The 16,951-nt window shown below is 42.5% G+C and overlaps 1 protein-coding gene across 2 annotated transcripts in view; it reads right to left on the bottom strand.

Moving 5' to 3' along the window:
* The window catches only part of TWF2 (twinfilin actin binding protein 2), a 239,132-nt gene that overhangs the window by 94,860 nt on the left and 127,321 nt on the right, over positions 1–16,951 (bottom strand). The window contains exons 4-6 of one of the 2 annotated variants that reach the window (XM_085624807.1): positions 14,342–14,437; positions 2,342–2,446; positions 1,796–1,810 (exon numbers count right to left, since the gene is read on the bottom strand). In XM_085624807.1, coding sequence (XP_085480933.1) covers positions 1,796–1,810; positions 2,342–2,446; positions 14,342–14,437 — 216 coding nt within the window. The remainder of the gene's footprint in view (positions 1–1,795; positions 1,811–2,341; positions 2,447–14,341; positions 14,438–16,951) is intronic. The other variant, XM_085624808.1, reaches the window with a different exon arrangement.

Here is a 16,951-nt window from a genome sequence, read left to right as displayed (position 1 = left end):
ATCAAAACTAAAGAAAACAGTATCTCATTGAGTCACTAACAAACAGGCCAACCTACAGCTACTGAAACCTTCACCACCTTAAATAAAAGGACCAAAATAGATAAAACATACCTCAACTAACACAATAAATGATTGAAGATTTGCTTAATTTTGCAACCTTGACAACCTGAAAATATGCACTCACAAATCCTTACCATGGAAATAAAGATGTAGAGTCACAATTTAGCCATACCAATGATCTTAAAATGTCAAGCGGAATAGTTCTCACACAAGGGCAACAGTAATATTAGATTTCAAAAGTACTGCTAGGTTATTAAATGCACAATTTTGCATCCACACAAAAAGTAAATCCAACATTGCCAAACATTCCCATACAACAAAGGTCTTTCACACAATCTTAGAGCACTCTATCAAACATCGAACTTAACACGTGCATTTCTATAAACCCGATAATCAAACTTCAAAAATTAAGATACAGAAGATTTGAAGCCATCTGAATATTCAAAATTCAACCAATAAACAATTTTGCAAACAATGGTCATTTCAGTAAGTCTAAGCTTGGACACAACCAAGTCAAACAGAAAATGCATAACACAATATAAAATCAAACCTCACGGTTGTGGGAATCATTAGCAATTGTGACAGCCAGAAGACACCAAACATACATACATTAAAAAAACTACACTAAAGACGTATGAATCTCCAATTATAAAAACCATTAATAATGCTTTAATCCAACCTCAAATCACAGACAAAAATTATCAAATTCTACAAACTACCCCCCTGCACCCCAACACACACACACATACACACACACACACACACACACACACACATACAAAAAAAAAACTTAGGCCACAAACAATTATTTCAGAAATATTTCAAAGCACTGCAGGCTTAAGCAAAACATTAATAATGCTTGAATCCAACCTCAAATCACTGCCAAAAATGATCAAACACTACAAACTAGTCCCCTGCACCCCCCCAACAGTCATAACCACACACATCAGAAGTCACACACAACTTAGGCAACAAACAATTCTTTCAGAAAAATGTTAAAGCACTGCAGGCTTAAGCAACATAAAACAGAAAGGGTAACGGGAGGGGATAAGAGACATGGGTACTAAGTGTCCTAATACCACTTCTTGTCCAATATCACACAGGGCATGCCACTGACAGAACTCCAGGCACACTTTTTACAGACTTTTTATATTAGTCAACAGAAAGAAATACTTAGTTCACACGTCACACCTATAAGATAAGCAAAAGGACGTTCTACTGAGAATTAAAGAGATTGTCTAGGTTCAACATGCTTGCACAAGTATGATAGATTTTAAAACAAGTTCTGCATGCTTATGTTAAACGGGCTTCCGCACCAAGAAGATACTGGATTGAGCAAGTATTAAGAGGTATTTTACGGGCACCTCTCTCGATTTCATAGGTTCTTCATCCAGAGGTCATAATTTCGGAGCTAGCAGAGGAGGAGACTTGGAAATGGTCTCTCCTGCCACACTGTAAATGAGTCACTGAGGGTTTGAAACACAGGTGCTTTGAATGGAAACAGGAATAAAAATTGCAAATCACCAATTTCACTTCTTTATACTGACCAGCAGACTACAGAAGTCTGCATCCAAATTACATAATGCCAGGTGGGGGACAAAAGCAGGCAGAAAAAGCAGAACATGGGCTTCTTCAAATCCAAACCTCAAAGCAATACAGCCCATAATTCAGACATCACAACAAAGCACAGCATGAATACCAACAATTGGCAGACGTCTACTGTCACCTCACTTACCTGAGCAACTCTGCCCTGTAACACATCAAAAAATTAGGTCGAAATTTAAGGTTGATGTATAGAGAAAAAAAAAACTAAAACAGAAAAATGAGGACAGAGCCACATGATGGGGGTGGGTGTGGGTTGGGGGCGGGAGGTCATTCACTGTAAACTCTCAAACGTCAAGTGGAGGGAAGAGACTGATGCTTGTGAAAAGGACGTGCTCATCAAAACACAAGAGAAAGTTCGGAATGGTGCAATATGCACAAATAATGACTTTACAAAAACAGAGTGGAGCAAAGGAAAGAATGCTCAAAGTACTGGCTATCATGAAGGGCAAGGTAGAATGATTGATGAGGGTACTTGTATTGCACAGCACTGCAATATAAATCAGCTCTAGTTGATTCACAACGGAAGACAAAGGGGAACATAGCTCAGAAGAAAAGTGTTTGTTGTTTCCTTTTACAGGGAATGGGTAACTAATGTGCCTAATATCAAGATGAGAAACTTTAAAATCTTATGAGGCTCTGGGCTACTTTGATTAAAATGTTCAGAAAAATGTCTTACCTCACTGATCTTTATTTGCTGCAGTTCCCTCTCAGCAGCTGTTAGTGGTGCAGGGGCAGAGCAGGATGACACATGCTTCTTATATCCTACCAGCGAGAGGTCCTCCTATATGATCGAGACAGAGAAGCACACACTTACTACCACAGATGTAGATTTGTTTTAAAACCCAAGTTCTAATAGGCAACCCGTTAAATTGTTATACACGGGGAAACCACTTTCTGATAACCTTAAAATATGGTCTAGCCTATGACACTCACTTTCTTTCTAATGTGCTTTGTTAGGGGTGTGCAGTGGGCCGCTAGTAAAGGGAGGGAAAGGCAAACAGGATAGATCTGAAAGGAGATTTTATATTTCTTTCTGTCTCATCGTAGTCAATGCTTAAATATTCAAGAGTGAAAAAAGTAATTGATCATGGGGTGTTTACAATAGACCTCAAAGTATACGCCCTATCTCTAAGACACACTACAAAGAAGGAAAAATGTGACAAGGGTGTGAATAGTACCCAATTGCAGCTTTTGTAAATGTTATCGTACCTGCCCTCGTACTGAGCAGAGCAACCAAGCCCAACCTAAATAAAGTAAGTTTGGATTATGTTCGAAACTACCATGCCTACACTAGTTCTTGAGAAAATGTGGTGTGCCACTGCACTTAACACATTTTCCCACTTTGACACTTTGAAAGAAAGATTAAACCAAGTCCCATTATCGTCGACACTACACACAATATTTCACACACGGACTAGATCTTTTGTTTATCACTTCTCACTCCCGACACCTGTTAAACACAACTAAAAGCTTGGATGCAATTTCAGGTGTAAGCTATAAATTGAGGGCTTTCACTGCAAAATCCACTTTATTTTACTGTAACATTTGTTGCCCTTCCAGGCTACATCCATCTGTGACTACTGCATTAACCAAACAGAAGGCCAGCGTCCCCCACCCTCATTAAGGAAAAAAATCTAGACAGTGCACACAGGATACTGTGACTGTACATCCTGTCTGGTCAAAAGTATAAGTTATATACTGCTGGTGTTCACCCAAGTGTAGGCAGTTCTTGCAGAACGTTCCGGCTTGAGAGTGTAAATATTTACTCCACAACTCTTTTAAACCATTTTAAAAGAGATCAGCACTCTGGTAGTCTCATCCAGTAGTCTCTTTATTGCTCCCAAGAGCCTTGTTCTTTTCATATGGCATAAAAGAGTTGTGGAGTGGATATATTTAGACACTGATGGTTAAGGGTTGGATTCTTGGTATGTCAATGGTAATGTGCATGCTCAAATGTCAGGTCAACTACAAATAATTAGGCTATATACTGAAAGGTGAGCTTGTTCTTTTAAATTGGCCAATATATTGTTCTTTTTACTTTGTCCAAAAAAAAGGTAAAAAGCCTTCTCCCTCTCTTCCTCTCAGTCTCTCGCTTGCTCTCTCCGTCTTCCAGACCATTCTGGGCTGGAAGACAGACAGATTCTCAAAACAATGGTTTCTCAAATCAAGTATTTCAAAAGTCAAGATATCAAAATGTTTGGTTTGAATGTTATAGTTCAGTTGTAAGGCAAGAAAGTAGTTACTTGCGGCCTAGCGGTTAAGGCCTTAAACTATCACTCTGAAGGTTAAGGGTTCAAGTCTTGACCTCTCAATGGTAATGTACAAAATACCACCTCAGGCTCCAGCTTAGGTTGCTTGCGTTGTCAGTTGTTAGGCTAGAGACCACATGTAGTGAATTCAGGCATAGATACACCGAGCAACTGACCTTTGTTTCATCACAGTCTACTACATATCTATGGAAGTCAAATATGTTAAGACTTTCATATATTTAATAATATGAAACCCAAAAATCTCTGGAGACTGGCGCATGACTAGAAGAACCTAGCACTGTGCAATATGGATCAGTATAATTTCTTGCATAGCACACACTGAGTGCTTAATTTGTTCGACATATTTGAGAACTGTAGGACAAAGATATTAAGTACTTAGCACAGAATCATACAAACTGATTAAAGTGACGAGAGATACACCAGACTTCAGGAACAGATGTACTGGTCTAAAGTCTACAACTTGGCCACTTGACACTATTAAGATATCTACCCATGATTAGTCTTTGTACAGAGTGTATGCCGCCATCATACTTCGAAACTGATTTGCATGCTTCACCCTGTGTCATGCCCAGACTGGCCTACTTTACTGCTGAGCCCATGTGAAAGGTTTTACATTTTGAATGACATTTCTGGCATACAACTTCTACTTGGCCATTCAGTTACTAAATAAGAGTGTGCTATTGGCTAAAATATGATGGTCATATAGGTGTAAACATACTTCCCAGGTTGCAATAAGGGAGATGCATACCTTCTCCCACAGCAAGGCATAGCTTGACAATCACAGAACAACATTGATGGGGCTATAACAACCACATTTTTTTTACCTCAAGCTAGTCAACTTCCTATAGAAAGGGATAGGGGAATACATTGTCTGGAAGCATGAGATGGATTAGATCTTGTGCCTGGGAGAGAGAAAGAACCTTTTTTAAGTCCACTGCACAAGGAAGGCCAACATATATTTAACTTCTCCCAATGGCAGTAAATAAAGCTGAAGTCATTATGGATATGTACCAAGAGGCACAATCAAGCTTAGAAATCAGGTTTTCCAGGAAAGTTAACAGACACTATCCACTATATCATATAGAAACAGCCACATAAACCAAATGAGTCCATCAATAGAGTGTAGCCTATTTGAGGGACCTCTCAGTTAATTGTCCATAAGGACCAATGAAGCCATATGAGCCCAGATTAATGGATCAATGCGTCACAAAAATATGCAAGAAAGTTTATGGCCTTCCAGGGATACCATGTACAATCATGCCATAGCAAATGCAGAAACTGCTAGGAGTCAGACAATTGTCAAAACAAAGATGAAATGGCAAGAAGCTAAAATGAACTATGATGTAGCTCTTGAAGAAAAAGTAGCCAGTGATGTGAATGCTGCAGACAAAATCTCTATAAATATAAAAATGTTAAAAGTTGTGATGCAAAAAGTAAATAGTTGATGCAAAAAGTAAATAGTTGAACAATAAAGCAGGATGGTTAAACTCTAAATGTTTTCACAGGTGTGGGAGTTATTTCTATGGTATGATTGTAGAAGCTGCTATACCATTAAGGGTTGTAGAAAATGTAGTAGGAAGAACCATTTTGCTTGCAAATTAAGAAGGGGGAGAAGAGTGAGAACTGTCATATGGCAGGGAAGAGATGCAAGTGTGTTATGGTGAGATGCTAACAAAGAGAAATGCAAAAGTGCAAGTCAAAGTCTTTTTTTTTGTGATAAATGATAAGGATTTAATGGTGGACTCAGGATAGATGTATAGAATCATTCCTGAGCATTCATTTGGGGAGTTGTGGCTGGACACAAAGTTTAGACCGAAGGATATAAATCCAGACGTCTATCCGAGGAAGGCAGATAAATGAACAAGCTACTTGCCTTCTGTAACACTCTTTCCCCATTTTTACCAACTTTTCCAGATCCTAGTTGGGGGTAGGTGGCACAATCAGCCTAGCACCACATCTGGAAGAGATTGTGCACTGTCAAAGTGGGTGCTACCGCTGCCGCACAGACATCAGTTTACAACTGAGCATTCTATGCCCCCAGACACAGAGCATCAGTGATGGAATTAACTCTATGACAGATCACCTAGGCGGCCTCTCCAAGTAACAGGAAGGAGAGACAGATAGTTTGTATTCTGCTTTTAGAAGTATCCATCAAAAGTAAAAGTTACTTACCTTAGATGCTTTTTTTGTTGTATATGCTAAAAACAAATTCTTCACCTTAAGAACAGGTATCAAAGCAGAAGCTAAAGACACACAATTGACAGACGGAATGCAGAACGAATCAAAACATTCACCCCCAGTCAAGAGATCTGGGCCTAAATCCATCATTCTTTTGCTCACCATGCCACCTCAGTTTAGACCTGGCCATATGCAAATCAGTCTTGCCCCTATGCCTCATGGGAACAGTCCAGCCCGAATTGCCAAGCCAGGTCCTCCATGGATGGGAAACAAGCATCCTAGGACCGGTTTCGGGGACTCACCCCTCTTCAGCCAGGATAGCTTGATTCCAGTGGCACAGTGAGCCCAGGACCCACGTATGGGCATACCTGGCGCACTTAGGGCGAGAAAGCAAAAGACAATTGATGGACAGAATGCAGAAGAAATCAAAACATTCATAACACCATATACTCTTAATGGCAGCACTGCACTTACAGGGCCCAGGAATGGACCTGGGTAATGTAGGGGTACAGGACTCTTGCACCTGTACCCTCACCACTGGCATAGGGCACCCAGCTAGAGGGGTGACTGATGTATGCCAGGGCAGTGGTTTGTGGGCATGGCACACAGGGACGTGTGCCATGTCGACTCTTTGTTTTGTTCTGCACCCAGACACCCAGCCTGCAAAGGCAGTGTGTCTGTTTCAGGGTACAGGGCCTCTAAGGGTGGCACAATAAGTGCTTTAGCCCTTAGGGGACCGCTCTGGTCACAGTGCCCTGGGTACCTATGGTGCCATTTACCAGGGGCTGACATGTGGCCAGAGATGCCAATTGGGTTTAGGCTTCAATGCAGTTTTAGGGAAGGAACACAGGCCCTGGGTACCTGATTGGCTGGAGCCCATGGCACACTCAGTCAAAGTACATCAGCTATTCAGCAAAAAGTGGGGGCATACCATGCAAGAAAGAGGGCACTTTCTCACAATCACGGAATGTGATACGCAATTGCATTCAGCAGCGTTTGCTTACTCCTGTATGTCCCAATGACAAGCTCTGCTGGAGCTTATGACCCACTAACATGCACTGTGAGAAACTCGCCCTGTCTTCAGCCTCAACTCTAGAGCTCCCAAGCGTGACCAAAACTCCACGCCACTTCAGCTGAGCGAGCAGTTAGAGCAGAAAAACCGCCCACTGTTTTTGGATGGAATTCACAGTTGCGTAACAGTTCACAGAAAGCTGTAACTTTTTCGGTGAAATTCGCAGCAATCGTGTAACTGCTCACAAAACACTAACGGTTTCTAGAAAAGTATATCCGTTGGTGGCTGGGACTAAAAGATCGACTTGAATTCAATGCTCTAGAATATCTGTAAAAAGTACAAATTACACACACCGTATAACCCCCCCCCCCCCCCCCCTGACTCACAATGATACCTATCTACAGGTGACCCAGATCCCTGTACGTGCTATTGCATAATATGCTGGGTGAAAAAAGGGCAAAAAGAAAACAGAAAACCCAACGTTCAGGAAAAGCTAATGCTCTTGGGAAAGTGTAAACAGAAGCTACCTCGAAGACATGCGTTAACAATTTGTACAGCCTTTTAACAATGTTTTCCCCTGTAAAGCTACGGAAGAATATAGGACCCGATAGAGCCGAGTTTCCGCGTAATCTTTAACTACTGCCACGGAGGGACCCGCCCCACCCAAAGCCCTGTTGGTTGCGGTTTCGTTTTGTGTGGTGGTTACAGTGTGAAGCGAACCAAAAATAAACTGGAGCCTGTAAACCTCTAACCGTCTACAGACGATTTCGTAGTGCGGTTCAGGTTCTGCATGGATTGGCAAATGGTGCTCTTATCGCATTGGCGGCCCAGAGCTGCTGACTGAGTGAGAGGGGGAACCAGGTTCGAGTCTCTCCATTCGCTCAACATCCTGTGATTCTGGGCAAATCACTTCATTATCCCTTACCCACAAAATATGAATGTGCGTCCTTGTGTAATGAAACTTGTGCTCGTGCGCTACTGTACATTCGGGGCAAATTTGCGCTAAATAAAACTTTCAAAAAAGCTGTTTGCCCAAGATCACAATGCAGTAAAGTGAGGAGAACAGGATTGGAATTCGGTTTGCCCATCAGACACTGCCATGTTGTACAGTAGTGTACTATGTATCCTAACCTCAGAAAGGCAACACGCAGCCCTACCACTCGGTATCCTTAGTAATCAAGAAGATATTTGGGACTATACCTGGGTTTTCTGTCAGGTTGCAGCCAAAACGCTGGTTGGAAAGGGCCGTGTGCACATGTAAAATCTCTGAGTTCCGTGAAGTGAAATGCTAATTAAAGTTGGTGTTCAAAGTCGCAAACCTTTTGATAAATCACATTAGTGAAATATGTGAAGTTTAATTAAACCACATATGTATTTAAAGTACTTGAATTTCGGGGATACCCTTGTTATAACTGTCAACATCATTGCATATTAAAACAAGCATTTGCAATGCAATAGGTCTTGCTTTTACGCGAGTTTGAGCTATCGGCATTGTAAACGACAATGCTTTTTATTTATATTTTGGTTTATAAAACAAATAAAAAGGCATTGTCATGCTCAATGCCAATAGCTTAAACTCGCGTAAATGCGAGACCTACTGCATTGCAAATGCTTGTTTTTGCATTCGTCACCCCGAGTGGGACGGGTATGCCCAGACGTGGGTCTCGTGCTCTCCATGCCACTGGAATCAAGCTATCCTGGCTGAAGAGGGGTGAAACCCCGAAACCGGTCCTATGATGCTTGTTTCCAGTCCAGGGAGGACCTGGCTTGGCAGTTCGGGCTGGACTGTTCCCATGAGGCACAGGGTCAAGACTGATTTGCATATGGCTGGGTTCAAACTGGAATGGCGAGCAAAAAACGATGGATTTAGGCCCAGATCTCTGTACTGGGGTGAATGTATGACATTGTCCTAAATTCTGTCCATCAACTGTTTTTGCATCAAAGCAGAAGCTCCCAAAAGACAGAGGTTCGGAGGGGTAAACTTTGCTCGGTCGTGCTGGATTATCTGGTGCAATCGAAATTGAACACCACACACACCTGGGAGTCAAAGCTACAACGCCTTCTGAAGATGTGGATGAACGCCCATGTAGTTACCTGGCAAATTTCCAGCACCAGGACACCCTTGGTTTCAGTGGAGCCTTAGCTGCCGTAGGATTAGCCTGAAGGGTCCTTTATGGCCTAAGCATAGTACCTCTTTCTGAAACAAACAATCTGGATAATGCCTGTTTCAACACTAGCTTTCCCCTTCTTGGCTCCAGAGAACTTCACAAAAAGTTGCCCATTGTCAGAACCCCTTTCAGATGGCCACGAGACACGAAGGAGTTACTGGGCCCAACTGTGGTGGTTGAGCCCTTTTACTTCTGATGTCCCGGGGCCCAACCTACTATGGATCCTAAGCAACTGGGCCAAGTATCACTTCTGCACTTGACTCTAAGAGGTAGCTGTGGTCGAGTAGTCAAGGCTCCCTCGACGGGGGGAGGGGGGGGGGGGGGGGAGGACTCAAAGGGCACACGGTACAAACAATAAGTCAATGCCCTGTCAAATACTTACTTTTATATAAACAAAAGATGTATTTTATTTCTAACACTACACATGCAAAGGCATATGAACAGTCAAAGGCAACTTAGTGGCCCAGCCGACCCCAGTCGTCGGATTCCTCCAGAATGCCGCCAGACCAAGTGACCTGTGAAGCCTGGCACTGGGGGTGAGGTGGCGTGGGAAGCACTGATGCTGGCAGGCCCCTGGCAGGGACCAGTGAGTGAGGCGGGAGAGATGGTCGTACGATCCCCTCTTGAGTGAAGTGATTAGCGGCCGGCTGGGGACCCACCGTGGACTTGCTGATCTCCATACCGAGGATCTCCACTTTACACATTGCGGGCACTGGGCTGAATGGCACGCCTGACCTACCTTCTTCCCTGCAACCCCTGTCCTGCATTAAGAGATGCAGACTCCAGAGAAGGCTGCAACGTGGGTGTGACAGCGACCCCGAAGAGAGCCTGAGAAGCATGGGGTGGTGACTGCCCTTGGCGAAGGGGGTGAGGGAGACTGAGAGAATCTTGCCCCTATGGCATAAAACAAGGACCCAAAATCTCCCCAGCAGGGCAAGATGGACTGCTACACAAAGATGGTGGGGGCCCTACCACTCCAACCACTTGCACACTGCCAATGGATTGCTTTGACCGTAATCACCTAGGGTGCTTTTTATTTACCTACTTTAAAGGCGAAATCTAGACACATTTTCCATTGTCTGGTTCTTACCACTTAACAAATGGTTGTGATATCCTGGCGACATGCATGCCAGATACGTGCTGTTAAAAGCAATCAGGAACAGGCTATGCTGTAGAGCTCTGCATGTAGTCCCAAAGTTTCATAACTTGTGTAGTTTTGCACTGCACCTCTAAACTCCCTTTTGATTGGCTGTCTGTAGTTACTGTTCTCCAGACAGGTCCACACGGCCACTTGCAAGTTCTCTGCTTAAGAGGAGAAGTTATTACCCAACCAACACTTATAAAGCTCACTAGCAATCTTTAAAGCAGGCTTACCGATCTCAATCCTAAAAGGCCTGTGAGATCATCATTAATGAGCTACATTGATGGTAACAATTATCCCTTCTAAGGCTACTTTATGTGTTAAACCAGTGTGTCTGTAAGCCGCATAACTGTGGCCATAGCAACTCCAGCTGAACCCACCTGGAGAAGAATTGGTAAGGCTGACAAGCAGTGGCAAATACAAGGAATTTTGTGTGGTTTACCAGATAAGCAAAGTGGTGGTGGGGACTTTCCATACAAGTTTGTTGGACCAGGTGAATCCTACCCCCTACTCAGATTATAAGATTTCTTTTTTACCAATATGTTTTGGCAAACTACATTACAGATGTTGCCACCTTTAATATACTTTGATCAGAATGTTTTTTTTTAATTAAAATCAAATAAGTCTATCTCAGCTAATACAAATTATCTTATCCAAGCAGTTGGTTATTTTTCCCAAACAAATCACTGCAGGAATTATGTTTGATGCTGAGAAAACTTTTGACCTAGCTAATTGGGAGACACTATGCCAAATTCTTGAAGCTTATTTTTCTTCCAGTCCAATTCTGGATAAGTAAAGTTAAAGAGGAACTCACCAAGGACGTTCCATGCTTCTGTCTTATTTATAGAGCCCCTGGTGATGATAATATGTAGGGATACAGGTATTTGTTCCCAAATTCCTGGCATGGCTAAACTGTAACTTTATGGGGATGATCTAATCTTATACCTAAAAGCTTAAGAGGTTAATCTGTTAGTGGAGAAAATTGAGGCTTTTACGCAGGTCGGAGGATATAAAATCAATCAGGAAATATCAGAGGTTCTGATTTTTAATGCTAGCCCCTAATAATCGCCATGTAGACCTTTTATAGAGGTATAAGCCTATGTCAGCAATTAAGCATTTGGAAGTTTATATGTCTCCAATGACTACTGTAATTTGTTTAAATAGAATTATGAGGCCACGTTCCACAAAGCGAACAACCTCCTGAGCTGATAGGAGTGTTAGTCAGAATGTCAATTTTACTTCTCTTGCTGGAGTTCACAAACTCATACGATCGCTTCCTCGTGACCAGGTTCCGGTTTGATTTCTTACATCTATTCCTCGCCCATTCCAGGGTTCAGATTAAAGTGCAATCTCTCTCATCCTGCGGATGCAATGGTATATCTCCGCAGGACATGGTTCATTTTACGATGTTTTGCCCATTTTATGATACACCTAGAAAATCCTTTTTAATTCCCATCTTGAAACAGGCCAACTTTAGAGAAGTGCGGCCCGCTTTTATATTTCTTCAGATGTTGACGGGTAATACATTTTTTATGTGCTTAATTTTTTTTATCCGCTAGTTTGTTTTTAAATCTGCTATCAGGCTTAGGGCGAGTTGTGACTAACCCGCCTGACCCTAGTCACTATCTTCGGCACTATGCACTTTACTTTGCTCCAATACTCTGTTTAACTAATAACTTGATGAAGTTCACGGTTTTATTGTACCAATTAGAGTCTTTTTAGTAGGTATTTAAGTGTGCCTCTGGTGACTTGGTAATTAGACAATTAAGTGAATATGGAAAAAAAATTAAACTGTTTATGAGATGTTTATACCGGGTATGTTCCCGTTTGGATTGAAAGTATCATATCATATTTTAGCCTGTGTTTTACCTTTTGTGTCATGGTTTTATCATATGAAACCGAATAAAGTTATTTGACTTACGTCTCTTTAACTTTTTATTCAGTAATGTTCTGCTTAGAATTCCTGAAACATTCTTTAGCCAGGTGGATTTCTTAATTTGTGATTTTGTTTGGTGTAATCAAACTCCCTGGCTGAAGCTTAGTTGCCTTCAGTTACATAAGGAACATGGTGGGAGGGTTCTTCCGCATCTATGGGTATAGTAGCAAGCAGCTTTTGATGGATACGATATCCAGATTAGATACCCCTTTGGTTGCTCCCTTTGTTGATAACTTTTTTTTTTTTTTTACATAAAATGGTTTCAGATTTGCGACTACATTTACCTTCTTTTATTAAGATATTGAGCTTCCCAAAACAACCAGTTACAAAGTATTGTATGATTTTGCATTTTGTTGTAAATAATAAAAAAAAATATGACACCCACAGATTAGGGAAATTAACTCGGATTGGGAGAAGCGCAATCAGTCGAGGATCACTCAGGGGAGGTAAGGAAGGGGCTGTGGTTTAGTTTTATCAAAATTAGAAACATTCTCAACCAACATTTACCTAAACGTACAATCTTCCAGAGCAAACTTAAAGTGGCTTATGCAAACATAAGATGAGGGGGGTAGGGTGTTGGCATAGAATTATTTATTCCAAGATGTAGGGTTATTTAGGGTAAAAATTTCAAAAAAAGAGGTTAGCCCATCAGAAAAGGAAGATCATAGTTCGAGCCAAGGGTTACATGTAGGGTCTATCTGTGATTCAATATATTGCTAACAATTAGTATTGTCCTCAATAGGTTTGTCCTCTTCTCAAGTTAAACGGTGCTCTAGTGATAAATCTAAATCGTATTAAGATATTGGTCTACTGTTGTTCAGATATGTGGCATGGGGGAAGCGAATGTCCAAAGAGTAAGGTGCAGATTCGCCATTCCCTTACTCCTTTTTCTGGATGAAGACTCCCACTGAGGAAGAGTCCTTCTTAGAAATAAAGATTGCATCTCCAATGTCATTTAGAGATAAACTTCTTGCCCGAGGTCAATCAGGGGTACAAAATAGCCTTCAGAAAAGCAATAAACCCATGTTCTGCTAAGTGTATATTCTGCATGTCCCCTCTCCACCCCATCAGTCATAGTGCCATGAAGTTCATGGGTGTAACTGCACTCTCTAAATAATATTCACATCAAATCAAAGTGATATGAGCTTCGTGCATCTCTACCGGAGTGCTTTAATTATTATTATTTTTTTAAATACAATCTCTTTAAAGGGGAGAAAATCAACATTTGAATTTGGAGTTACCAACCAATGAAATAACACGCTTCTACTGTAGGAGAAGACTCTTGCTGAGAGGAGGTCATGCAACCTTAGAACAAGCACACTTCTTTATAAAAATCTAGTGTCACTTTCAAATCCGAAAACAGGGGGTACGCAGTGTTGAAAAAAGATGAGTAGGCCTGGAAAGTGTTCTGGAATTGTCTTGTGCATAATAAAAAGCAGAAAGTAGCCCAACTGAAGGGTAAGGTTTCTTTTATGTTTTCTTTAAAACAGAGGCGGTCGAATAGACAGTAAAAGTGAGAAGTAATTTGTTGCCTCAAGATAACATCCTATGCCAAAGAGCATGAGAAACTGCTCACTGTCCCAATGAAGTGAATTGTAACTTGTTCTACACCAGTTATTGTTCCATGTTAAAAGCAAAAAATGCTACTTCAATGAAGGATTAATAAAAAAAATAGATTTCCCATGCTATGAATGAGGAGTGTACATACAGATCTGGGAAGGAATGGGAGTGACCAGGTAGAGTCATGAAAATGGAGGAGGAGAAGGGGAAGAGATAATGTGGAAACCAATTTTCAAGAAGAGGTCCTAATGAATAAAGGGACTAGAGCCCTCATAGATGGATACCCACTTCAGGGGATTGGCACATCAGAGCACTACAGATGTAGCCAAAAGTTGGGGATGTGGGAAAAGAGGGGGTGATGGTGTGGGCAGCACCTTTAGAAAGGTGAAGGGGGTGACAGCACAGGAGCACCTTCAGGGTTCCAAACAGCTCGTCCTTAATATGGCCGCCTCCAAACTCCTTTTTCACAGTAGCTCTGGTTGCTGCATATAACATCTTCAGTCGAACCTAGAAGCCAAAATATTGACAAATGTAAAGAGAAACGTCAGCAGGAAAGGTACACAGAGAAAAAAACAGATTATATATCCATTTAAAACATCTAGTGAAGCACAAACCCAACTATAAGATAAACATGCACTGTACAGTGAAACAGATACAATATGAAAGAGTAACTTGCCCTCGGTAACGCCTTATCTGATAGAGACTATATATAGCCGCAGATTCCTTATCTTTAAAACCTTGGAGCTGGAATTTGTTATTGAGCAGTATTACCTGTGCAGGGACGGACTGGCCGTAGCAGACACCAGAAGGGTGGGGGCCGGTTCTGGACAGGTGGGGGCCATTTTTGGTACAGGGGACAGTTTTGCAGCCTCCCAGTCCGGCCGTGCCCCTGTGAGACGGTAGGTTGAGTCATTCGGGTACGCATGGCACAGACATCCACACCAGAATTGAGGTGCATAGTTCTTATAGAGGCGCCACTCCAGAGCGTTGATATCAGTTACTTTTTGCACCTTTCCACGCCAGAAGCACGGAGCCACGAAGTAAAATGGCCACTGGTGTGGAATACTAGAGCCTTGAAAGGGGAAAGCCCTGTCCTTAGAAATCCATTAGGAGAGTGGGGAGGACTGGTGGGTCAATAAGGAATCAGAGGTTAGTCTCCACCAGAGAAAGTGTTACTGTAGATAAGCAACTTGCTTGTCTGGTAGAGGCTTCAAGCTGCAGATTCCTTACCTTAGAATAGATTCTCAAGCAACACCTCCCCAGAGGTAAGTCTGTGGACCCATTTCAGACAAGGAAGTCATTAAGGACCGAATTAGTAAAATGTCCATCCCTATGGATGTGACTTTTCAGGCAGTAGTGCTTGGTAAATGTGTGCAAGGAAGCCCACGCTGCAATTGCCGTAGATGTCCAAGACCAGAACTCCACGTGCTAACGCAGTTGTTGCAGCTTTAGCTCTGGTAGAATGAGCACAATATCCCTCAGGACGTTGCTTCTTAGCTAATGCGGAGTAGATTTTGAAACAGAGAACAATCCATCGTGAGATGGTCCTCTTCTGTATGGCCCATCGTTTCTTCTTTCCGATAAACCCCACGTAGAGTTGGTCGTCCACTCTGAACTCTTGTGCCGTTAAGGCAGAACGACACTGTTCTTTTTGGGTCCAGATGTTGAAGTCACTCCTCTTCCTTGGAGGGATGAAGTGGAGCGTAAAAAGGAGGCAGAGTGATGGATTGGCATATGTGAAATGGAGAGACCACTTTCAGAGAAAGGAAGCTCTTGTACGGGTAGATGGTCAGATAAGGAGGCTTGGATGACGAGGCCTGAAACTCAGTGACCCTCCGGACAGATATTATTACCATTAGGAAGGCCGTCTTGATGGTAAGGAGCCTTAGGAGACAATTGTGCAGGGGCTCAAAGGGAGCAAACAAGAACATTGAAGACTAGAATCAGGTCTCACTGGGGCATTATAAAAGGGAAAAAGCAGAAACACATGTTGTAAACCTTTCAGAAACCTAATTAAAATAGGGGCTTTGAAGAGGAATTGCTGGTAAGGGAATCACAGAAAAGCTGAAATAGCAGGGAGATAGCCCTTCAGAGTGCACAGAGCAGAGCCCTGCAGGGTAAGGGAAATGATGAAAAGGAGAACCAGAGAAAGGGGGATAGAAAGGGGATGGATGTGTCTTTCTGTACACCATGCCACAAATTTTGCCGGCAAGCATAAAGCATCTTGGTGGAGGGACACCTGGCTGCCAAGATAAAGTCACAGACTTCGGGAAGAAGGTTGAAAGCAGTCAACTGTTGCCACTCAATCTCCACGCAAGAAGGTGGAGCGTTGACAGGTTTGGGTGGAGAACCCTTGCCTGCTGCTGCGACAGAAGATCCTCCCAAAAGGACAGCCTGATCGAAGGACCGATGTTCATGCTCAACAGCTATGGATACTAGACTCTCTGTGCCCAGTCGAGAGCCACAAGGAAGACTTGGGCCTGGTCCTTCTTTTTTCTTTTTTTTTTAAATAACTTTTTATTAACAACGAAATATGCAGCATTACAACAATCGTGACACATACATAGCACCTACATAGACGTAATACACGTTGGGCATTTGAGACAATAAGCAGTACATCAAGGGCAATTAGGGCAGAGACTCAGCAAGCAGCGACACATTAGAGAGGTGATCCCCGGAACAGTTTAGGACCAGGGGGGTCCCATCACACGGTGCCTCGGCAAGGTTTCTCCAAGCATTCAGGTCAATGCACCCACTTCCAGATTGTCTAGTATGGCCGTTCTCTCTCGTCGGAGTTCTATTGTGGGAGAAATGCAAATGTCCCCCCGATACTTATTCCATCGTCCCCATTTGTGATCCCATTTTTTGGGGCAGCCTCGACCCTTATAGACTGTTTTCTCCGCCACCATTGATAGATCCATATCATTGGCCCTGGCGCGCAGCGATGGCACAGTAGCTACCCCCCACTTCTGGGCAATATTTCTTTTAGCTATGGCCCAACCCAACACCGCCCACTCCTGC

The sequence above is a fragment of the Triturus cristatus genome, chromosome 9 (assembly GCF_964204655.1).
Source record: "Triturus cristatus chromosome 9, aTriCri1.1, whole genome shotgun sequence".
Taxonomy (NCBI): domain Eukaryota; kingdom Metazoa; phylum Chordata; class Amphibia; order Caudata; family Salamandridae; genus Triturus; species Triturus cristatus.
Note: the sequence above shows the minus strand (reverse complement) of the source record. Positions and strands in the feature narration are given on the sequence as shown.